The following is a 20,855-nucleotide window of genomic DNA, read 5'->3' as shown; positions in this document are numbered from 1 at the left end:
GTCTCATTCAGACCAAAATTCGCGACACGCGTGTGCGTGTATTGTGGTGACCGCTACTACTACAGATGTGAAAACATTGACCAATGTGTTTGCTATGAGCGGTACAATGATCGAATGTGCGGGCAGTGGAGTGACCCAGACGCCAGGCTACGAAGAGGCGGAAACATTTCAGCACCACCAAACCGCCAGAACCCATGCCAATCATGCACGATACCCCACTGTTTGAAATGTTTTCTAGCGTATTGACGACTGTAGGCATATGGGGCAGTCAATGCTTATTCCTAGGTTTTTTCGGTAAAGTCACGTAGGTAAAAAAATTAAATTAAAATTAATAAAAGTAAAATAAAATAAAAATCACGACGTTTCGGAGGCAACACAAGCTTCCGTCTTCAGGTGGAACCGTCACAGCCACGACAGCTGTATCAAGTAAATGAGAGATTACAAGAATATAATGCTTCGCTGGCCCAACTCAGTCCATATTCACAAATCAATGAAGCCTTTCATCCCTTATTTTAAATGGATATCAAGCAATATTTGGAGATGGGAGTATTTGTGTTGCCTTCCAATGAAGAGTGGGTTTACTTTTGACAGGTGTACACCTATTGAGATTCAGTAGGTGAACGCCTCATTACGATGGCCTGTGCTAAAAGGCGAGCATCATTTGGTGCAGTGGCGTTGCACCATTGGCAATGGTCCTGATGCTAGGAATGAAAATGGGACCCCCTGTGATCTATCACTGTCACCTCACACGTCACGTCTTCGCGTGCCAATAGCGCATTTCACACGCTCACGTGAGCAGTTCGCATGCCCACAAGCCCACTAATCCCGGCCACCCGACTGCAGAATTTGACATTGCCGTTATCCCTCCAGAGTCCCAACAATTTGCCACCGCCCTGGGTAAATGACTCCAATTGCCTACGCCTAAAGCCGACACGGACATAGCTCCAGTCAACCACCAGCACTCGCCCCGAGTTTTCTCCACCTCTATTGCAGCCCGGTGCCTGCTCTCCTCTGCACGGGGGGCCCATGGGCAGTGGCACTGCCTGAACCCTCAATTTCTACGCGTCTGATTTGGTGGAATGTCAACAGTAATTGCCCTTGGTGTGTGCAATGGTCATTGACATATGTGCCGCCCAATGCTTGTTAGACCACGGGGACACTGACTTGTGGACAAGGCTGGGCCATTTAAGCAGCCACTCTTTTCACATAAAAGTAAAATATATTTTTCAATTCAATTCACCAGTCTATGGGTCTTCCAGGCCAATGTTTAACATCATTATTTGAGCAGGGCAAACTCTGGACCAGATCAAACACACTGGGTTGCATCAATAGAGTCACGCCTGTTAAACGATAATCATGACAAATTATTTACAGAGCTAATCCTCACTGAGTCTCAATACATTGTGAAGAGGGTCTTGTTTTTGTAATGTTTGGCTAATGCCATTAATGAGTGGATTCATGTTGGAGGAAACCGGAATACCCAGAATAACCACCCATGCGTACGGATGGGGTGGTAACACTCAAGACGACTTGGCAACATCGTACCCACGCACCTACAACACCCAGTGGCCACCCATAAAATATGTTAACCAGGCTCCAACCAGCTTAGAGATCTGGCGAGATCAAGCCACATTTAAGGTGTTTTGGTCATAGTCAATTACTGCCGTGCTGACCAGTGTTATTGGCAAGAGCTATCCACTTAAGAAATGGGGCCCGTTGAATTCAAAATCGCAACATTGTAAAACTCCATCACGCTGTATTTCGATAACAGTGATTGCAGTTTGTCTGATTGGCTCTGCCATTATTGACAACACGTAAGCCCTTATGTAATTGTCTGTGCCGTAATGCCTAAGTTGCTTACGACAGTAGCAGCAGTATTACTGTCAATCGACATACGGATCAGCTCATTGCCGTGCATTATTTTTATTTGACTTTTCGAATTTCGCTTATCATGCTGTCATCATCATTATCATCATCATCGGCCGACGTCAGTCCACTGCTGGATGAAGGCCTCTTCAAGCTCGTGTTATCTTGCTCTGCGATGAAATAATCCTGCACACAAGCTGATTTCATCGCTCCATCTCCTTTGGAGGACGATCTCTCAAACACGTTCCATTCTTAGGTGACCACTCCAGCTGTTTTTTCCAGGTCTTCCTTTAAAAAGAGATGTGATCTCAATGGGCTTTGACCTGATTATTATTATCGAATGGGAATACATAAACGTATGTCTATTTTGTGTCTGTCCGTTTCGAAGCAGTGGGCCATGACTGCTATGGTACGTATCATCCCAATTGAGTAATTTGTGGGTACTTTTTCACATTCGGACAATGACGCCGACACACAATCGCCTTCTCTTGTGAATGACGTCACGGAATCTTTAACGTCTACTGTGAGGATCTTCATATGTTTAAGGTGAGTACACCTGCAGTATTTATTCGGGCGACCGCTGGAATGGAACCGTGAACCTCTGCAACAAGTGGCGAACGTGATATCGAATGAATGGATATTATGTATATACATACGTACTATGTATTCTGTATACACGTAAACATGTAGCATATGGGCCAGGGTTTCCAAACCTCCTGTCCTGGCATCCCACGAGGCTACGACTTTTAACATTGACCATTTGTTTTATTTAAACCGTTACAGACTAAACATGGCTGATTATTGCTAAACACATCTCAATTGACATAGCAACCATACGAAATAAGAGAGCAATCGTGTGTGTGTGTATGTGCATGCGTGTCTGGTGTGACATGGAGGACGATTTAATTGTAACCGAAGCCCCCAATGTCACGAGGGGCGTGTTTAACAATCATCAGGCGCGTGGAGTGTGCAAATAATACATTTGCATATGAACTGAGAAGTTTATCGTGTCTCGCCTGCACTGGAGTTTGGTCAACTCCTGCAATGGGCTAATCGTAAAAGATAAAGGTGCAGCCCTGCAATGACAGTACTCCACTGACACCACTGATGGCAGAAGGGCGCTCTCGCGAGCTCCCCTCCTCGAGGCAATTTAGCCGCATCTCTCTTTCAAGCTGACCGAATGTCTTATAAGAGGTGGAAGTGCTCACACAACATTTTAATGTGCACTTTTATTGACGGCCTGTGCGCTGGTTTTGGTATGGTCTGGAACTGGTGTTGTTTTGCTGCCTTGCCCAAGCTTGCATTTAGTCTAGAAACATCACCGGGAATTTATGAATTTGTACTTGCATACTAAATTTATTGGTCGTTATTTATTTTTCTTGATATGTTTACCTTGTTTCTATTTTGCACTCCTACCCTTTGTTTTAATTCCTTGTTACCGTAACTTTGTTGACCCGACCCTATACTGGATACCTATGAAAAAGAGCTTAATCGCTCATCGGATTCCTCCAGTCTGAAAAAAGAATCTGATTAAATGTGGTGGTGTTACCCATTTATACTGCTGGGTGGACGGGGGCCAGCGGGGGGGGGGGGGGTTAAGAAACGTGCACTATTGTTTCTAGATTTGAAGCTTTCGTGACTGCAAGGATTCATATTCTTAGGTTTTTTTCGGTAAAGTCACGTAGGTAAAAAAAATAAAATTAATAAAAGTAAAATTAAAAATAAAATAAAAATCACGACGTTTCGGAGGCAACACAAGCTTCCGTCTTCAGGTGGAACCGTCACAGCACGACAGCTGTATCAAGTGCTGTGACGATTCCACCTGAAGACGGAAGCTTGTGTTGCCTCCGAAACGTCGTGATTTTTATTTTATTTTTATTTTACTTTTATTCATTTTAATTTTATTACCTACGTGACTTTACCGAAAAAACCTAAGAATGTGCACTATTGTTCCAAGAAGTGCCGTGCCAGTGGATGCAACCAGCAACATCTGGATTGCAAGTGCAGCATGTTATCCACTCCACCACGACAGGATATCATCGTTATCTCTGCAGTGTTGTGGAGGACGACGTAAGAGTCCAACCTCCAATTAAGCATTGCAGATTCCGCAATTAAGAAACCGATCGCTGAAGGCGAGAAGAGGCGGAGTCTTCCCCTCCTCGCTAATTAAATATCGCAATGATCACTTTCGCCCATTCAGACGTAATCGGATTTTTTAATTGGGAGGGGTTGCGATGACCATTGGGTGGAGCGGTGGCGCAGTGGTTAGCGCAAAGGGGGAACGATCCCACGGGGTTCGACAGTTCGATCCACGGCCGCGACCAAACACACCAACAGCAGTCTGGCACATCGCCCGATGATGCTGGATGTAATTACCAGCGAAACGTCGGACTACTCAAATTGTAAATGTTGTCGATTTGCTCTCCAACACACCGGTGGGCTGGAGTGGTAACTAATTTGGCGCGTTTTGTTTACGTGGCAAATCCCTTACTCGTTGGCTGTGTCGGGTGGTGGAGGGTTACGACACAACATTTCTACTTACGCGATCTAGCCCACTACGTGTTAAACTAACAGCAGTGGTCCAGCACTGATGTGTGAACCAACAAGCGATGACCGGCGCAGTGAAGTATGGTCAACCAACCGATCAGCATGACTGATCGTCACAGCATGGGGAAATCATCCACGCGTTCAGAAGTTTCATTGACGGACATCTCTCTGAATTTCCTATCGTCATTACCATCGACGGCCATGATGTATCCACTGCTTCTGGATGATATTGAGGCCCGACGACGATATCATCACTCCGTCTCCATGTCGGACGTTCTTTTTTTCTTCCTTCCGGGGCGTGATTCCCTCCGTTGGCTGCCAATCCGTAGTTAGTCTCGACCACACGGGGCCACCACCACCACCACCAACCAACCACCACCACCAACCAACCACCACAACCAACCACCACCAACCAACCAACCACCACTACCAACCAACCACCACCACCAACCAACCAACCACCACCAACCAACCACCACCACCCACCAACCAACCACCAACCAACCATCAACCAACCAACCACCACCAACCAACCACCACCAACCACCACCACCACCACACACCACCACCAACCAACCACCACCACCAACCCACCACCACCATCACCAACCAATCACCACCACCACCAACCACCACCACCACCAACCACCAACCAACCACCACCCAACCACCAGCCACCACCACCAACCAACCACCACCACCAACCAACCACCATCACCAACCGACCACCACCACCAACCAACCACCACCAACCCACCACCAACCAACCAACCACCACCACCAACCACCACCACCAACCAACCACCACCACCAACCAACCACCACCAACCAACCACCACCAACCAACCACCACCACCAACCACCAACCACTACCACCCACCACCACCAACCAACCACCACCACCAACCCACCAACAACCACCACCACCATCGCCAACCAACCACCACCACCACCAACCAACCACCACCACCAACCAACCACTACCACCAACCAACCACCACCACCAACCAACCACCACCACCACCAACCCACGAACAACCAACCACCACCACCACCAACCCACGAACAACCACCACCACCATCGCCAACCAACCACCACCACCAACCCACCAACCACCACCAACCAACCACCACCAACCAACCACTACCACCACCCACCAACCACCACCACCAACCAACCACCACCACCAACCGACCACCACCACCAACCAACCACCACCAACCAACCACCACCACCAACCAACCACTACCACCAACCAACCACAACCACCAACCAACCACCACCACCCACCAACCACCACCACCAACCAACCACCACCACCAACCGACCACCACCACCACCACCACCACCAACCAACCACCACCACCAACCAACCACCACCAACCAACCACCACCACCACTACCACCACCAACCACCACCACCAACCAACCACTACTACCAACCAACCACCACCACGCACCAACCACCACCACCAACCAACCACCACCAACCAACCACCACCACCAACCAACCACCACCAACCAACCACCACCACCACCAACCAACCACCACCAACCAACCACCACCACCACCAACCACCACCACCAACCACCACCACCCACCAACCACCACCAACCAACCACCACCACCAACCACCACCAACCAACCACCACCACCAACCAACCACCACCAACCAACCACCACCACCAACCAACCACCACCAACCAACCACCACCACCCACCAACCACCACCAACCAACCACCACCACCCACCAACCACCACCACCAACCAACCACCACCAACCAACCACCACCACCAATCAACCACCACCACCAACCAACCACCACCAACCAACCACCACCACCAACCACCACCACCACCAACCACCACCACCAACCAACCACCACCACCAACCACCACCACCAACACCACCACCACCACCACCAACCACCACCACCACCAACCACCACCACCACCACCACCACCACCACCACCACCAACCACCACCACCACCAACCACCACCACCAACCACCACCACCAACCAACCACCACCACCACCAACCAACCACCACCAACCAACCACCACCAACCAACAAACCACCACCACTACCAACCACCACCACCAACCACCACCACCACCAACCAACCACCACCACCAACCACCACCAACCAACCACCACCACCAACCCACCACCACCACCAACCACCACCCACCACCCACTACCACCAACCAACCACCACCACCAACCCACCACCACCACCAACCAACCACCACCACCAACCAACCAACCACCACCATCACCACCTCCAACCACCACCACCACCACCAACCCACCACCACCACCAACCACCACCCACCAACCACTACCACCAACCAAGCACCACCACCAACCCACCACCACCACCAACCACCACCACCACCAACCAACCACCACCACCATCACCACCTCCAACCACCACCACCACCAACCAACCACCACCACCACCAACCAACCACCACCATCACCAACCACCCACCACCATCAACCAACCACCACCACCAACCAACCACCACCACCAACCAACCACCACCACCAACCAACCACCACCAACCACCACCAACCAACCACCACCAACCACCACAACTCACCACCACCAACCAACCACCAAACAACCACCAACCACCACCAACCAACCACCACCAACCACCACAACTCACCACCACCAACCAACCACCAAACAACCACCACCAACCAACCACCACCCACCACCACCATCACCAACCACCCACCACCACCAACCAACCACCACCACCAACCAACCACCAACCAACCACCACCACCAACCAACCACCACAACTCACCACCACCAAACAACCACCAACCACCACCAACCAACCACCACCCACCACCACCCCCGTGTGTGTCGCTGCAGTGGCTGCGTTGTGTGCGTCACGCCATCCGCAATGCTCATAGCGCGCCCGGCAGCAGTAGCAGCGGCGTCTCACCACTGCATTGCACATAACACCACACCCCCACCACCACAGTTTTATTCCATCACGTTTATTTATCTCGCCTTCGCTGTTGCATTTTAACCGACGTGGTTATCTTTTTATTTTCTCTACAATGCTTTTTTTTTGTATCGCGAGCACCTATTTAGTAACACGAATAATAACCAAGGCAACGTGTCACGTACGGGCGTATACGGTTTGGCGGATGTTGTTAAATGTCGAGGCAACCGAGCACAATTGCTGTTGTATATCGGACAAAATAACATTGTGGGGATTTTTATTTGGCGAGGAAAACATCCGTCGGTACGTAACGTACCGCATTTTAGGTTGAGTCGACCTAGAGGGTGTCCACGCTCCGATGATCATATTGTTATTGATGTTCACGGGATCGTGGATAAAACATCTTTATCGCGACTGACGGTGCTCGCGTACCAAGACGACAAAGATCGTCATGATAATGGTTGACTCCGACATACGCACAGCGTTGTGTGTGTTAGCGAGCGCCTATTAAGGCCGACGAGGAGAGACAAAGAGGGCCCCCTCTGAGCAGCACCACGCCCCGGTGTGTCCCTTTTGTCTGCATAGCGCACAACGGCTAGCAACCACCACCACCATCAACAACAACACCACAACCACCAACAACAACACCACGCATTAATTTTCAGGCCGAGCCGACCTAGACGAAGACCGGTTGCAGATTGATGCAACCGCTGTTTGTCAGCTCGCGTCGCAACATTTCCCCCCCTCCCCTCCCTCCCCGCCTATCATCGCGTGCAGCAGCAGCAGCAATGGAAGCTGGCCGCGACTCGTGCTTGATAGCGCAGTGCGCTATGACATCGGCTCACGGCTGCTCACAGCACCGGGGGCAGGGGGGGGGTCAGGCTCCATCCACTGCACGGCGCCTCTAACAAAGAGCCGTGGCGGTGGTGGTGGAGAGGGGGGGGGGTGACAAACACCCGATTATATTTACCAGCACGGATAAGCCGGGCCCCGCGCTCTCATTGGTCGAGGCGAGGCGCGCCAGCGGGCGGTGCTTATCCGCGCTGGGAAATGCAAATGCGTGTTGGCGGGTGCCGTTGCGAATGCGGCGCGCGGAAGGACACAAGGCGGAGCGATACACCCCGCCCAGCCCCGCCCCCCCCCTGCGCGCGCTGCCCCCCACCCACCCACCACACACCACGCCTATGGCGCGAATAATAATAAATAGGCCGCTTCACCGCCGCGTGTGATCCGGTTGCGCGTGTGTCGTCGGTGTGCGGCAAGCCGAAGCTGTCAAACCCCGCGCGAACGAACGGCACGAACGCGAAATGGTAGGTCGTCGCGGTTGTCGTCGTCGTCGTTGTTGTCTTTTTTTGCTGTGTTTCGAACGCGGCTCGTGTTAATTTTTGTCAATGTGGATATATATTCGTGGGATTTGGAATCTGAGGTAAATGCGTATACGTACTTTGGTTGGGTGTCGTCGGTTTTTTTTTTTGTGTGGTCTTGCGCGAATGGTTATAAAACGCGACAATTGAATACGCGTGAGGGCGCGTTGCATGTAAAACAAAAATGTTAAATGGTGGCGAGATGCGTGTTGATGAATGCGGATGGTTAAATGGGGGTCGGTTCTTTAATGAATACGAGTAAATATTCAAGTGATGTTTTGTATTTAACGTTTTTCTGGGACAAAGTGTACGTTGTTGCGGCATATGGCGGCGTTATTAGGATGTAATGTGCAGTATGATGTAATACGTGCTGGCGTGTGTATATATACACACGCAATACGTGGGCATTGCTCATCGCACGATGCACACGACGATGTCTTGCAATGATGCAGTAGTGGCCATAGCTGATTACAACGGCGTGGTTCACACATTTTATTTTACATTATGTTGACGATATATATTTTATATTTGTGCATGACGATTTTTTTACGTGGAAGATATCCGTGACATGTATCCGTACATTTTTGTTTAATTAATACTATTTCATTGAAAGAAGCCTCGCTGGATTTTAATATTTTTTTCAAGGATGTCGTTTATTTCGTCTCATTTTTAATGAATAAAACCTAACATCTATTTTAAGGCGGGTAAAGAGCCCATTCAAAAGTAGTGGGGTTTTTTTTGTTTACCAATTGTACATTTTGCTCACCAAATTTGACACGAATACGTAACGCTAATATACAGCACAATAGAGAAGGCAAAATATGTTAAGGTTAATGCTTTGGCGTGTATAAACCATTATCGGTGACAACGTGGGGACATTGGTAGCCAGTGTCTGTGCCTACACGAGCTATTGATGGATGACCGTGTATTGATTGTGTGTGGTTGGGTTGGGGAGGTTACGGTTTGCATGGGTTTTTGGATCGGCAAAAAGGAATCCACGACATTTGCATTCATAATATTCATAATACATTTGCATTGTTCAACTGGGATGCTGCCGCCAGGTGTAATGGTGAACATCCTGGACTTGCAATGCAGAGGTCGCCGGTTTGATTTGACCTCCCAGCGCGGCAGCTGAAAAAAAATGTGCACGTTTATTCGATTAATTTCACCTTCTTGTCCATCCATTCGTGTTTATATAAATGTCTATGGGTACACAACAGTTAGTCCCATCGACAAATCACGTGTGGTGGGGTAGAGCGTGGGCACTCCCACCCATTGCAAGACGTCTGGGTCGGCATGGAAGAGAAGACAAAATGACATCGAAATTAGCTCTTTTGAGCCCCCTCTGGTGGGGAGGCCTTTCTGCCCGTAGTGGCGTGATAAATACATTTCACCATTAACATTGTAAACCGTCCATGTGAAACGGTGACTGAGATATATACGTGTCAAAGGTTTTGAATGCACTGATTGTAAAGCTGCTGTCCCTAACATGTTCCATTTCTATAATTTTTCAGGCAGACCAGCTTACAGAAGAGCAAATTGCGGGTAGGTGACATGTTCGCATGGCATGGATATTTTACAGCACTGAGTACATCCATTATGCCATAAGTGCAATCATTAAAGACCACACATGCATTCTGTGCATTATTAAAATGCCTCAAGTTTGCACAGTAGTGAGCTAAGCTATTCAATTCCCTGAATGTTTTGTATTTTGCATGTGAGCATGTGCGTGTTTGTTTGCTGGTATAGAGTGGTGCCGTGGTGGCTAGCACACTGCCCTACGAATCCAGTGACCCTACCATGGCCAACATTAGTGTGGCGTGCTATTGAACTGGCCTGGGAACCCACAGTAGTCAACATCAGTACTTGTGAGACAATGGTGGTCGGGTGTGGTGCTGGCCAGACCACCTCCTTACGTAGCACATCGGCCTTAATAGATCCTTGCCTGCGGCGCTTGCCCCAACTGTCTTTCTACGCTATACGGTTGATAATTCTCTCATTTTCCCTGCAGAGTTCAAGGAGGCGTTCTCCCTTTTTGACAAGGATGGCGACGGTACCATCACTGTCAAGGAGCTGGGCACCGTCATGAGGTCTCTGGGCCAAAATCCCACTGAGGCTGAGCTGCAGGACATGATCAATGAGGTGGATGCAGATGGTACGTTTAAAGACCTGTCAAGTATCACGAGTCATCTATTTTTTTCTGTCTCTCACCCTAAGGTAGCTTGCCATCAGCAAAGATGACAAGAATGCCATCGGGTAGAAAGTTTAACTTTTCTCTTCAGTTGATCGCCTGGCATAGGCGTGGCCTTTTTTTTATAATGAAAACCATTTGTAGGAAGTACCAGCCATTTGTGCTACATGATCTCATAACATAGATTTATTTACAAAGAAGTCAAAACAATTGCACCATTTATTTTTCCCTAGCTTGAACTTTTTATCCCTTTTTATGTTTTCAGGAAATGGAACCATTGATTTCCCCGAGTTTCTGACAATGATGGCGAGAAAAATGAAAGACACCGATAGTGAGGAAGAGATACGAGAAGCTTTCCGAGTGTTTGACAAGGTGAGATGAGCAACTTGAGCTTTTTTAGAACCAGTGGTAAAAACGACAAATGTACCGACTGATTTTTGTGATTCATTAATAAATTGTACCTTTTGATGCAATTGCATTGAGATGCTTTATACATCTGAATTGTATTGCATGCCAATTTGTGCCTTGTGGCAGTTTGTCCCACAAACCCACGTGGGTTAGTAAAAAGCATTTTTACACCGCAGTGTTCAAGTTCAGACCATAAAAAAACCACTATGGCTTTTTATTGTTAATGATGTCACGTGGTCTAAATTAGTTGCTTTGAAGCAGCTTGCATATGAAGCCTTACCATTACCAGATGAAGTTTTGGTTCAATAGCTGAACCCACGCAGTTTTCCATCATCTGTTGCAGGCATGAGCACCGTTTTGTTATGCAGTCATGTTTAATTGATTACAAATTTATATATTTTTTGCATTTACACAGGATGGGAATGGCTACATCAGTGCGGCAGAGCTGCGTCACGTCATGACGAACCTGGGGGAGAAGCTGACGGACGAGGAGGTGGACGAGATGATACGAGAGGCTGACATCGATGGAGACGGACAAGTCAACTATGAAGGTACATTAATTTGTTGATGCTGTGTTAAATGACAAGATTTTTTACACAAACTATCTTATGTTGTGACAAGCAGATATTATGGAGCGGGGAAGTGAGCTAATTGTAAAACGCTTCGACCGTTGTGGCATTTGGGCATCCACGATGCTGTGAGAAAATAATTTGTAAATCCAGGCTTGTTTCAATCACCATTCAAGGCATTTTGATATTTTAGAAATGTTGGTCCAATATAATAAATTCATCTTACAGTTCAGCCTTACTGATTTTGAACACAAATATGCATGTTGAAGGTATATTTGTTCACGCAACAATTTATACCTTTCAAAATGTGGTCAAAATTAGGCATATGATTGGAATTTATTTAGTAGCAACATCCATTAACCAGATTACATGAACCCTGATGAGCCACATGAAGCATTTCCTCTTTTGCAAGGGAAACCTGGGTAATGGTACTCAACAGTCGTTTACCCCAATAGAAAATTCAGTGACGCTAACCCATCTTAATTTCTATGCACAGATTAGCCCCCAGAAATAAACTACGGTAACATACAAAAATACTTTGCAATTTTGTTGTGTGGAAAAAAACTTACGTTGTGTATTTTGTTGTTTTACAGAATTTGTCCAAATGATGACAGCAAAGTGAATGTGGAAGGCGTTCAACCAAACGACGAAGAACAAATTGCTATTTTTAGGACATACTTGAGGAAAAAACTCAAATCTTGACGTATGTTTCCGTGTGTCGCCCACTACTCATTAAAGAGGAACAAATTACTGGAATGCTGTCTACAGAAAATGTTATACATGTCTATAATGGATTTACAGCTGTAATCAGCTAACAGCCATCAGTATCTTTATTCCATTTTAATTATTTAATATGCATGAAAATAGCTTAAATAAGCAAAAGTGTAGTTTGATAATAGAGTGGTGGAATTGGCCGAGACATGTACATATATTGTATGTTGGAATGAATTCATAGGAGACTGTTAATTTTATTGCCAATTTGTCAAGTTTCAAGTTTCTCTGCATCCTATACAGATGTTACTGCTTTGCACTATGGTATATTTTAAGTGCTTGTGGGGTTTGTCTTTGCCAAAGTGTTTGGGTTAATTTGTTTCGCAGACTAGCTTTTTAGACAACCAAAGCCCAGTTATTCTGTGATTCATATAGCGCAAACTCAATGTTTGCTATTGTGTTATCTGAAGACCTAGGCTAGGCATGTTAACGACAAACCTGCATACACATTCTGGTTTGCTAAAACTCCCAATGTCAATTAAAGTAAACATCAATTTACTGTAACGTGGCTATTGGTTCATTCTGCTTAGTTACAACATAACAATCATACACCAATATCTACAATTGTTTTCATTTTTCTATTTTTCTTTTTAAATGTTGCATGGGACTTGGTGAATCTATCTACGGTAGTGTTAAGCTTATAAATAAACGCATGGAGGCGGTGAAAATGTGGTGCTGTCTGGAGTGCATTTATGCCTGAACTAATAAGCAGCTGTGCAAGATGATTTACATTGAGCTGATCAAATGATAGGGAAAATGCCTGAGAATTTTGATGAATGGGTAAAAAAATGAGCCCAAGTGCATATAAATGGTGCAGCCCAGAAATGTATTGATCACACTACTGTTGGTGGAAGGGCTCTCCCACTTAAAAAAGATCAAAAGAGCCCCATAAAAGGGTATTTGGCCCATTCTTCCATGCTGGCCAAACATCGTAGAAGAGATGGGAGTACCCACACTTTACACCACTACACACGACCTGCCCATAGACTGACTAATTGTGGTTGCACACATTTTTACTGCTGGGTGGACAGAGGCAGGGTAATTTAATAAATGTGCCCATTCCAACTCTTGTGCCGTGAAATTGAATCAAACCCTAGAATGCAAATCTAGTATGATAATCGTTACACCAGAGCAGCATCTCCATGTATGTGTCTCAGCTCCATATGACAGCCTGAACAGTGCTGGATGAGTGGCCATCATGCACTGTCAGCAGAAAACTAGCAAAATCCATTGTTGTACTCGACTATGTTCCAATGTCTATGCCCACCAACCTTGACTAGTGAATGTTGAAATAAACCCGACGACCTGGATAACAGGGAGAGGCCCTCATCCAGCAGTGGATTAACAAATGGGCTATACATGAACATATATTGAATGTACAGTACATGGAATAGGACTTAATAATCTTTACCCAGGTGAAAGCTCAGCTCGATGAGGAAATGAGATGCATGTAGAATAAAAAAATCACAAATATAATTAAAACATCTATAATCATTACAATAAAATAGTATTTTCATCAATAACCACATTCACGCAGTGATGCAATGTTACCTTCTGGTATTTTTATTTTAAAAAGGAACATTCATATTCATTGTTTTGTTTTGGTCAAACATGGCCATGCATTTTATGATTTTCCTGAGAGGTCTGAAAGGTTTCACCAAAACAGGCCCATCTTCAAATTTCAGAAATCTTTTTTATGCACAATTTAAAACATCGGCTTAAAAATATATAAGTGAACAGTATTTTTTAGATTTTAAATATTGATATTCACTGCAGAAATCCTATTTTCACGTCACATTTATAGATATTCACATCTGGTTTATGAAACAATTCAGTTCTGAATCTGCTGCTTGATAAATGCCTTGTGATGGTCATGGGAATAGTTGACTATACTTCACCACGCTAGTCAGTGTGGGTATGTGACTAGCCAAATTAAACTACAAATCCACCAGGCCTGGACTCCGAACCGTCAACACAATGAAATAAAGTGATGGAAACTATTTGTGGAAAACACCAATATACAAAAGGTGTTTACCAGTGAAGAAAGATGAAAACCATATTTTGTTCCGAGAAGAGGCTGCAAGCGCGTCCATGTCTGCTCTGGTTGAAGGGGCAGGAAAACCAGGGTCAGAGTTCACCACTGGTGTTCTCCAATCCCACGAATCGAACTCTGGTGACTGGGTTCGTAGTGCAGGGGACCAACTTTTGCACCACTTGTCATAAAAGTGGATTTATCCGTCAGGTAAAGTAGCACTGCCCACGGATTTTCGTGGGAAACACGACCACACGAACCCTGCTCAAAGGCTCTGGGATGCGAGTGACGTCACCACCGCGCACTTAACGGGCAGCAAAATGTATTTTTAAGTCTTGTATGTGTTTGGCATATATTGAATTACATGGGATTTTTTTTTCACATTTCTAAAATGTAAAACTAGGAAAGCCAATTATCTGATATGACAGTTTCATATTTCTAGAAAATATATTACTTTTTATATACTGCCCTCAGCAGCAAACATGAAATCAGTATTTTTACAGTCGCAATGTCAACACGTACACATAATTTTACAAGATAATATGATACAGGCTGATCGTACATGTCGTTTAAAAAAAACGTTAAACATATGTACGTTTCTCATCTTCAACACAATGTTATTGGTCATGAGCTATCCACTGATGTATGAAGGACTACCCAACCGGTTGTCATCTATCATGGCCTTGTGATACAATACATTTAGTGCTTACAAGAGCTGATTTCATGACTCCATCTTTGCAGTCAATAACCTCAGCCCCGTTCCTTCATTTGGCCGCCACACCATCAGTATTCTAGATCATCATTCTAGTTGTGTCCTGCCCAAGCCTATTTAAATGTCTCCGTTTGTTCTCTAAATCCAGGTTCTTTTCCTCTCCGTATAATTCCAAGCATGTACCTTTCCATGCTGATTTGTCCACTGTTCATATTTTTCATACAGTATTATCAATGTTCATGACGCGTTAGGCCAAAGCTAATTAAACATGTTCTTCTTGGGAACATCGCCAAGTTGATTCATAATTGATTGTTAGGTTAGACCACGTACTGATCTGACAATGTCATTAAACAACCGTTCACCACCGGGCATAATCCAAAATTGTCACGTGCGCAACTTTTTAACGCACCCGTTATTATTGTGTCAGCTCACCGTTAAATTGAACAATCCTCACAACCAAATTTCGCAATTAGATATAACGTTTCATATGCAACGACATCAAACATAATGACAATATCCAACAAGTCAGAGTAACAATCCAGGAAATCAGAATTACTGTCAACTGATGCAGATTTCTTGCCATGTTTTTCATTAAGAGTTCAGTTTTACAAAAGTACCCAAACCTGTTTTCAAGAACTTCTTTATTTAAACAATTTGTATGCGAGACTACCTTCAATATCCTACCCAAGATACCTGTAGTCTGATGTACATTTCAGTTATGTCCCTCCTGATAAATATCTTCAATTAAGGTGAACTTTTTGGATGACTCGTGTTGCTTATATTTATCTCGAGCCCTACTTGCAGCCTTTATTAACGTCTTCCATCATTCCTGCAGTTCATTTTCCATTGGTTGCTATGATGACTATGTCATCACCAAATAAGTAACGGTTAATATTTTTTTACATTTATACTTATGCTATTATTTCTCCACCAATACAATTTTGGAACACATCTTCCATCGCACACAGATGCAGAAAACATGCTGGGTCTGCAAATTAAGTCTCGCACTGCTCATTTTTGAGGAAATGCAATTTTTACAAGTATAGCATTACCACTAATAGCACTTGATACTCCCGTGAAACATTGTAACAGTTACGCAATAGCATGGTACATGCTCGTGCTATGAAAGGATAGCAGTGACTACGAGCAGAACATTTTCTATGCATGCGAGGGAGATTGCCTTTTTGAGAATTCAGTTAGGTAAAGCAAATTAGTGTGCAAGCATGTGCATGGAAGTGCAAAAAACAACCCCTTTGTACAACTTTAACACACATGGCCACCTAACAGAATTGCATTGATGCCTGCATTACCAAGTAAGCAATACACTTTTTAATATTTCGATAATCATACATTCTGGGGGACGGTGCGTTTCTAAAACCCTGGAGGTTTCCATTGTATCTGCTGAGGAACCTTCTGTTCTTCATAACAGATAATGCTGTCCCCGATTTGAAAGTCGGCATCATCATCATCCATCACCACGCCACACTCCATGCCTGTCTTCACCTCCTGCACGTCATCCTTGTGGTGCTTAAGTGATGACAACTTCCCTGAGGAGGCAAACGGGCAAAACAATGGTGAATGACTTTCAAATCTTTGTGAGAAAAATAAAATTTGTAAGGAAATGCTGCGAAATAGCCAGCAGATGGCAATACAGCACCAGATTCTTAGATTTAAACTGTGTGGATGTTTGGGTATTGCCCCCTCGTATAGAAAGGTTTTCTCTAGCTACCCTGGTTTCCTCCCACTTGTCAAATAGTCATTAACGCTATTGGTCAAATATCCCAATGCAAGACCCTACAGAAAGAGACTGGAGACTCAGTGAGGCCTTCCTAGGGAGGAAATGGCATCATTTGGTTTAAACTTCTCATTAGGAGAGTGGTTGGGAGTGTCCAATTAATCTTTGTGATTAACGACTAAAGTCAAGAAATTGGGTTTGCTGTGGAGGATGGAGGGAAGGTTTAAAGCAGGGGGAGATGGGGAAGTGAGGAGGCATGGATGAGTGAGTTGGACGAGTTTTGGCCCATTATGGCAGAACACATTTTAACGCGACAGCATGTGAAATTGACGAGTTCATATACGAGGTATAGTGCATTATATTAACCAACACAGATGCATCTACGAGTGCACCCAATGCTTTATTTACCTTGCCAAATAGTCTCGTAGTTGTTGCGGACGATCTTGAAGTTAAAATTTCGATCAAATCGGCCCTTCTTAATGCGGCAGCCTGCCACTGGAACTTCATTCTTGCCCACAGTGACATCGAACTTGGCCAGGACAGTGGCACTGCCTGTGCGCAAAAAATGCATTACACACACGGTGAGCGAGAACCATACATTAGTCCAGTCCGATGCGATGCTTACAAAACGAGAAATGACACACCAGGACTTCAGTTGACAGGCACAGGCCACCCACCTACGACTACCTCCTCCGTCATCAGCGGCAGCTTGCTGTCCAGTTCGGCTTTCAGGTCATCCACCAGCCTGTAAATTATTTTGTGGAGTTTGACGGGTACGTTCTTCTTTTCAGCCAGCTGCATAACCACTTTGTTGGCATTCACGCCAAACCCGTACACCGTCCCTGCGCACATTAAATCACACCGCATCGTTACTTACGCGAGATAACTGCATCGTAAAGCCATTCTTAAATTTCTATTTAAAGCTTTCGTGACTGCAGGGATTCATCTTCTTGGTTCTTTCGTGACTTTACCGAAAGAACCAAGAAGATAAAGCCATTCTTGCCAAAAGCTCGGGCCACAAAACAAGGTGGCCACGTGGCTCATCTGGCAGCAATGACATCCTGGGTTCGAATCCAGTCAGCTTGAATCGAATCCTGAACTCCTGTCACATCAATTCATCAAATCAATGGGAAGGAGGGTGGGGGTTATGCCCACGTCGTTAATTGAGAGTTAACCGGAGTCGCATGCCTTATGACACCAAACAGTGATGCCATCGCATCTACCCCGCTATTTAAAGAACGAAACAGGAGATTTCTCCACAAATATCGCTGTCGCCTGATGAAGCTTGTCGTAATTACTGGCGAAACGTCGCGCTCAGATTGTAAATATTGTGGCTTTGCTCTCTAACACACCGGTGTGCTGTACAAGTAACGAATTTGCATATTTTGTTTCCATGACAAACCTTACTAATTGGCTGTATCGGGTGGTGGTGGGTTTAATGGCACATTTATATATTAACGCCATCTAACCCAAAATAAATAACCCGTATTATGGATATTGGTCGTGAAAGCCTAGGTGGTGTTAAACTAGCAAAGGCAACGTTGGTGGAAAATAAGAGAGGTACTGAACGGCTGCGGAAAAGGTGGACTGATGGAGTTGATGAGACACATAGAACATAGAGGATTAAGAAGGTAACATCAGCAACAAATGGCATATGATGTTCATCAACAGTGGAGGACTGTTGCTGGACATTCGTTGACCCAGTGGCCTCAATAAAAGGGCCGGGCAGGAAGACAAGAGAAATGCGCACCACTGAAGGTCTCTGCCAAGAGAACGTCTTTTTCGCTCACGTCCCCGATGCCGAAGTGCAAGACGTCCATCTTGACCGCGTCGTTGCAATCGTAGCTATCCAGAACATTGAGTATTGACTCCACCGAGCCATCAACGTCACCTGCGAGAGAGTGTGCATTGTGATCACTTGGTGGTCAGAATACAAGCTCACACTAGGCCTTAGGAGAGGGTGGGGGAGGGGGGATAGAGGGTACAACTGCAAATGGACTCCGAGCTCAGGGGAGGTGCAAAGAATTACAAGCAAATATTACATTTGTAATTCAGTGATTGTTTCATATTATTGCAATATTTGGAAAGATGCGACAACAACAACAAAACAACAACAAAAACAAGCACTACATACCATTGAAATCAAACCAATTCTTACGATAAATGCTAAATGTGTCGGGGTACATTACAATGCAATTTTGTGGTTTAATATCTCAGCCACATATTTCGACCTTGGCCGAGGAAAAGTTTCTCATTTTTACAAAAGTGACGGAGGATGTGAAGGGATGGGGCCCCTCAGCCAAACATTATCACGAACTGGGTCCCCACATTTCTCTCGACGGACCTGCGCGCAAGTTAAGCTACACTTACAAGCTTTAAATTGAAGTCTTATATATTTCATAAGTTTAATGACATGCACATCTTTAAACTGCAGTACCCTTGAGTGGGTACTGAAGAGCATTGAAGCTGTGAAGAGCGTAGAAGCCATCCAACACTGAATAGTAATTCGCTCACTGCGTTTCTCAAACCTACATGTAACACAGATCAATTTAGCCGTACAGGCTTTTCAGGACAGTGCTGTTAGTGAATGCCAATTATGGCCTGTGTGGCACACGAAGGCTGATGTGGCGAGAAGGATAAACAGTGACCTGCATTTATCTCCCTCTTGCTGATGTTGTCACATTGCAACTCGTTTTAATTGTATGGCTGAGTGAACCGATGGACTGTCCAGCACTGGTTCAGATACAAATTTCCAAAGACCAGCAATAAAACCGGATTACAGTTCGTAAATCTGGCTACATATATTTTTATGTAAAAACTGAACATAACACTAATTAATCACCACGTCTAAACATTGACAAACATTTTACTCAGCTGGGCATAACTATGACCTGAGCCAAAAGTCAAGATTGTTTAGTAGGTTCATAACGACTTATATATATGACCTTTACAGTTATTTAAATAATTATTTAAAAACACACGCCTTTGCACTCCAGTAGTTGCCAAATTATAGTTCCTTGTGAAGTACAGCCACTACCTTTGATGACTACACCACTGGCCACAGGCTATGCACTGCCTCTCGCAGCCCAATTGTTTCCCACACACGCCCATCTGGGCAATATTCTTGGATCTTTCGGTAAAGTCACGTAGAAGGGAAATAATAAAATAATAAAACAAAATCTAGTTCTCACGACGTTTCGGCTACAGCACAAGCAGCCGTCCTCAGGTGAAGAAACAGAGCGGTCGGAAAGACAGCGTCCCAACGACTTAACCGAAAGATCCAAGAATATGAATCCCTGCAGTCACGAAAGCTTTAAATCGACATCTGGGAAATTTTAGGGCAAACTGTCATCGGCAACGGGTGGTGTACAATTGTTTTTATTGTAAAAAGCATCGTTGCAAAAAAGGTGAACTAATCTAACAAGCTGCTTTAATCTTGATTTGAAGCTTTCATGACTGCAGGAATTGCTCTTTGGTTCTTTCGGCAAAGTCACGTAGAAAGACAAAATAAAATAAACAATAGATCACGACGTTTAGATTGCAACACGAGCTGCTTCACTTCAGTGAAAAAACTGGAACAGAAAAAAACAATGAGATCACCGGCCGAGGTGACATGACTTCCCAAGGTTGTGTGCTCCCAAGACCAATGTTGTTCGCAACACATTTGTCAACTGTCTTTCCATTGGCT

The 20,855-nt window shown here is 45.2% G+C and overlaps 2 protein-coding genes across 3 annotated transcripts in view; one reads left to right on the top strand and one right to left on the bottom strand.

Moving 5' to 3' along the window:
• The first annotated feature begins 8,538 nt into the window (after positions 1-8,538).
• LOC133352568 (calmodulin-1-like) lies at positions 8,539-13,356 on the top strand. The gene is made up of 6 exons (XM_061568297.1): positions 8,539-8,695; positions 10,264-10,294; positions 10,761-10,904; positions 11,206-11,312; positions 11,764-11,899; positions 12,511-13,356. The coding sequence occupies exons 1-6, from the start codon at positions 8,693-8,695 to the stop codon at positions 12,537-12,539; spliced, it is 450 nt and encodes a 149-aa protein (XP_061424281.1). The 5' UTR covers positions 8,539-8,692; the 3' UTR covers positions 12,540-13,356.
• An 872-nt stretch (positions 13,357-14,228) lies between these two features.
• MTIF2 (mitochondrial translational initiation factor 2) overlaps positions 14,229-20,855 on the bottom strand; it is a 33,417-nt gene continuing 26,790 nt past the window's right edge. For both annotated transcript variants that reach the window (XM_061568650.1, XM_061568651.1), the window contains exons 11-14: positions 18,918-19,058; positions 17,845-18,009; positions 17,576-17,719; positions 14,229-16,979 (exon numbers count right to left, since the gene is read on the bottom strand). In XM_061568650.1, coding sequence (XP_061424634.1) covers positions 16,804-16,979; positions 17,576-17,719; positions 17,845-18,009; positions 18,918-19,058 — 626 coding nt within the window. In that variant the 3' untranslated portion in view covers positions 14,229-16,803. The remainder of the gene's footprint in view (positions 16,980-17,575; positions 17,720-17,844; positions 18,010-18,917; positions 19,059-20,855) is intronic.

Source organism: Lethenteron reissneri, chromosome 41 (genome assembly GCF_015708825.2).
Source record: "Lethenteron reissneri isolate LAM-NWPU_2019-01 chromosome 41, ASM1570882v1, whole genome shotgun sequence".
Lineage (NCBI taxonomy): Eukaryota > Metazoa > Chordata > Hyperoartia > Petromyzontiformes > Petromyzontidae > Lethenteron > Lethenteron reissneri.
This window is presented reverse-complemented; position numbering and strand designations above follow the sequence as displayed.

Excerpts from the sequence above, each read along its gene's own strand:
- LOC133352568 (XM_061568297.1), top strand. Across the intron at positions 10,905-11,205 it reads CAATGAGGTGGATGCAGATG|GAAATGGAACCATTGATTTC; the intron begins GTACGTTTAAAG and ends TTATGTTTTCAG. Across the intron at positions 11,313-11,763 it reads CTTTCCGAGTGTTTGACAAG|GATGGGAATGGCTACATCAG; the intron begins GTGAGATGAGCA and ends GCATTTACACAG.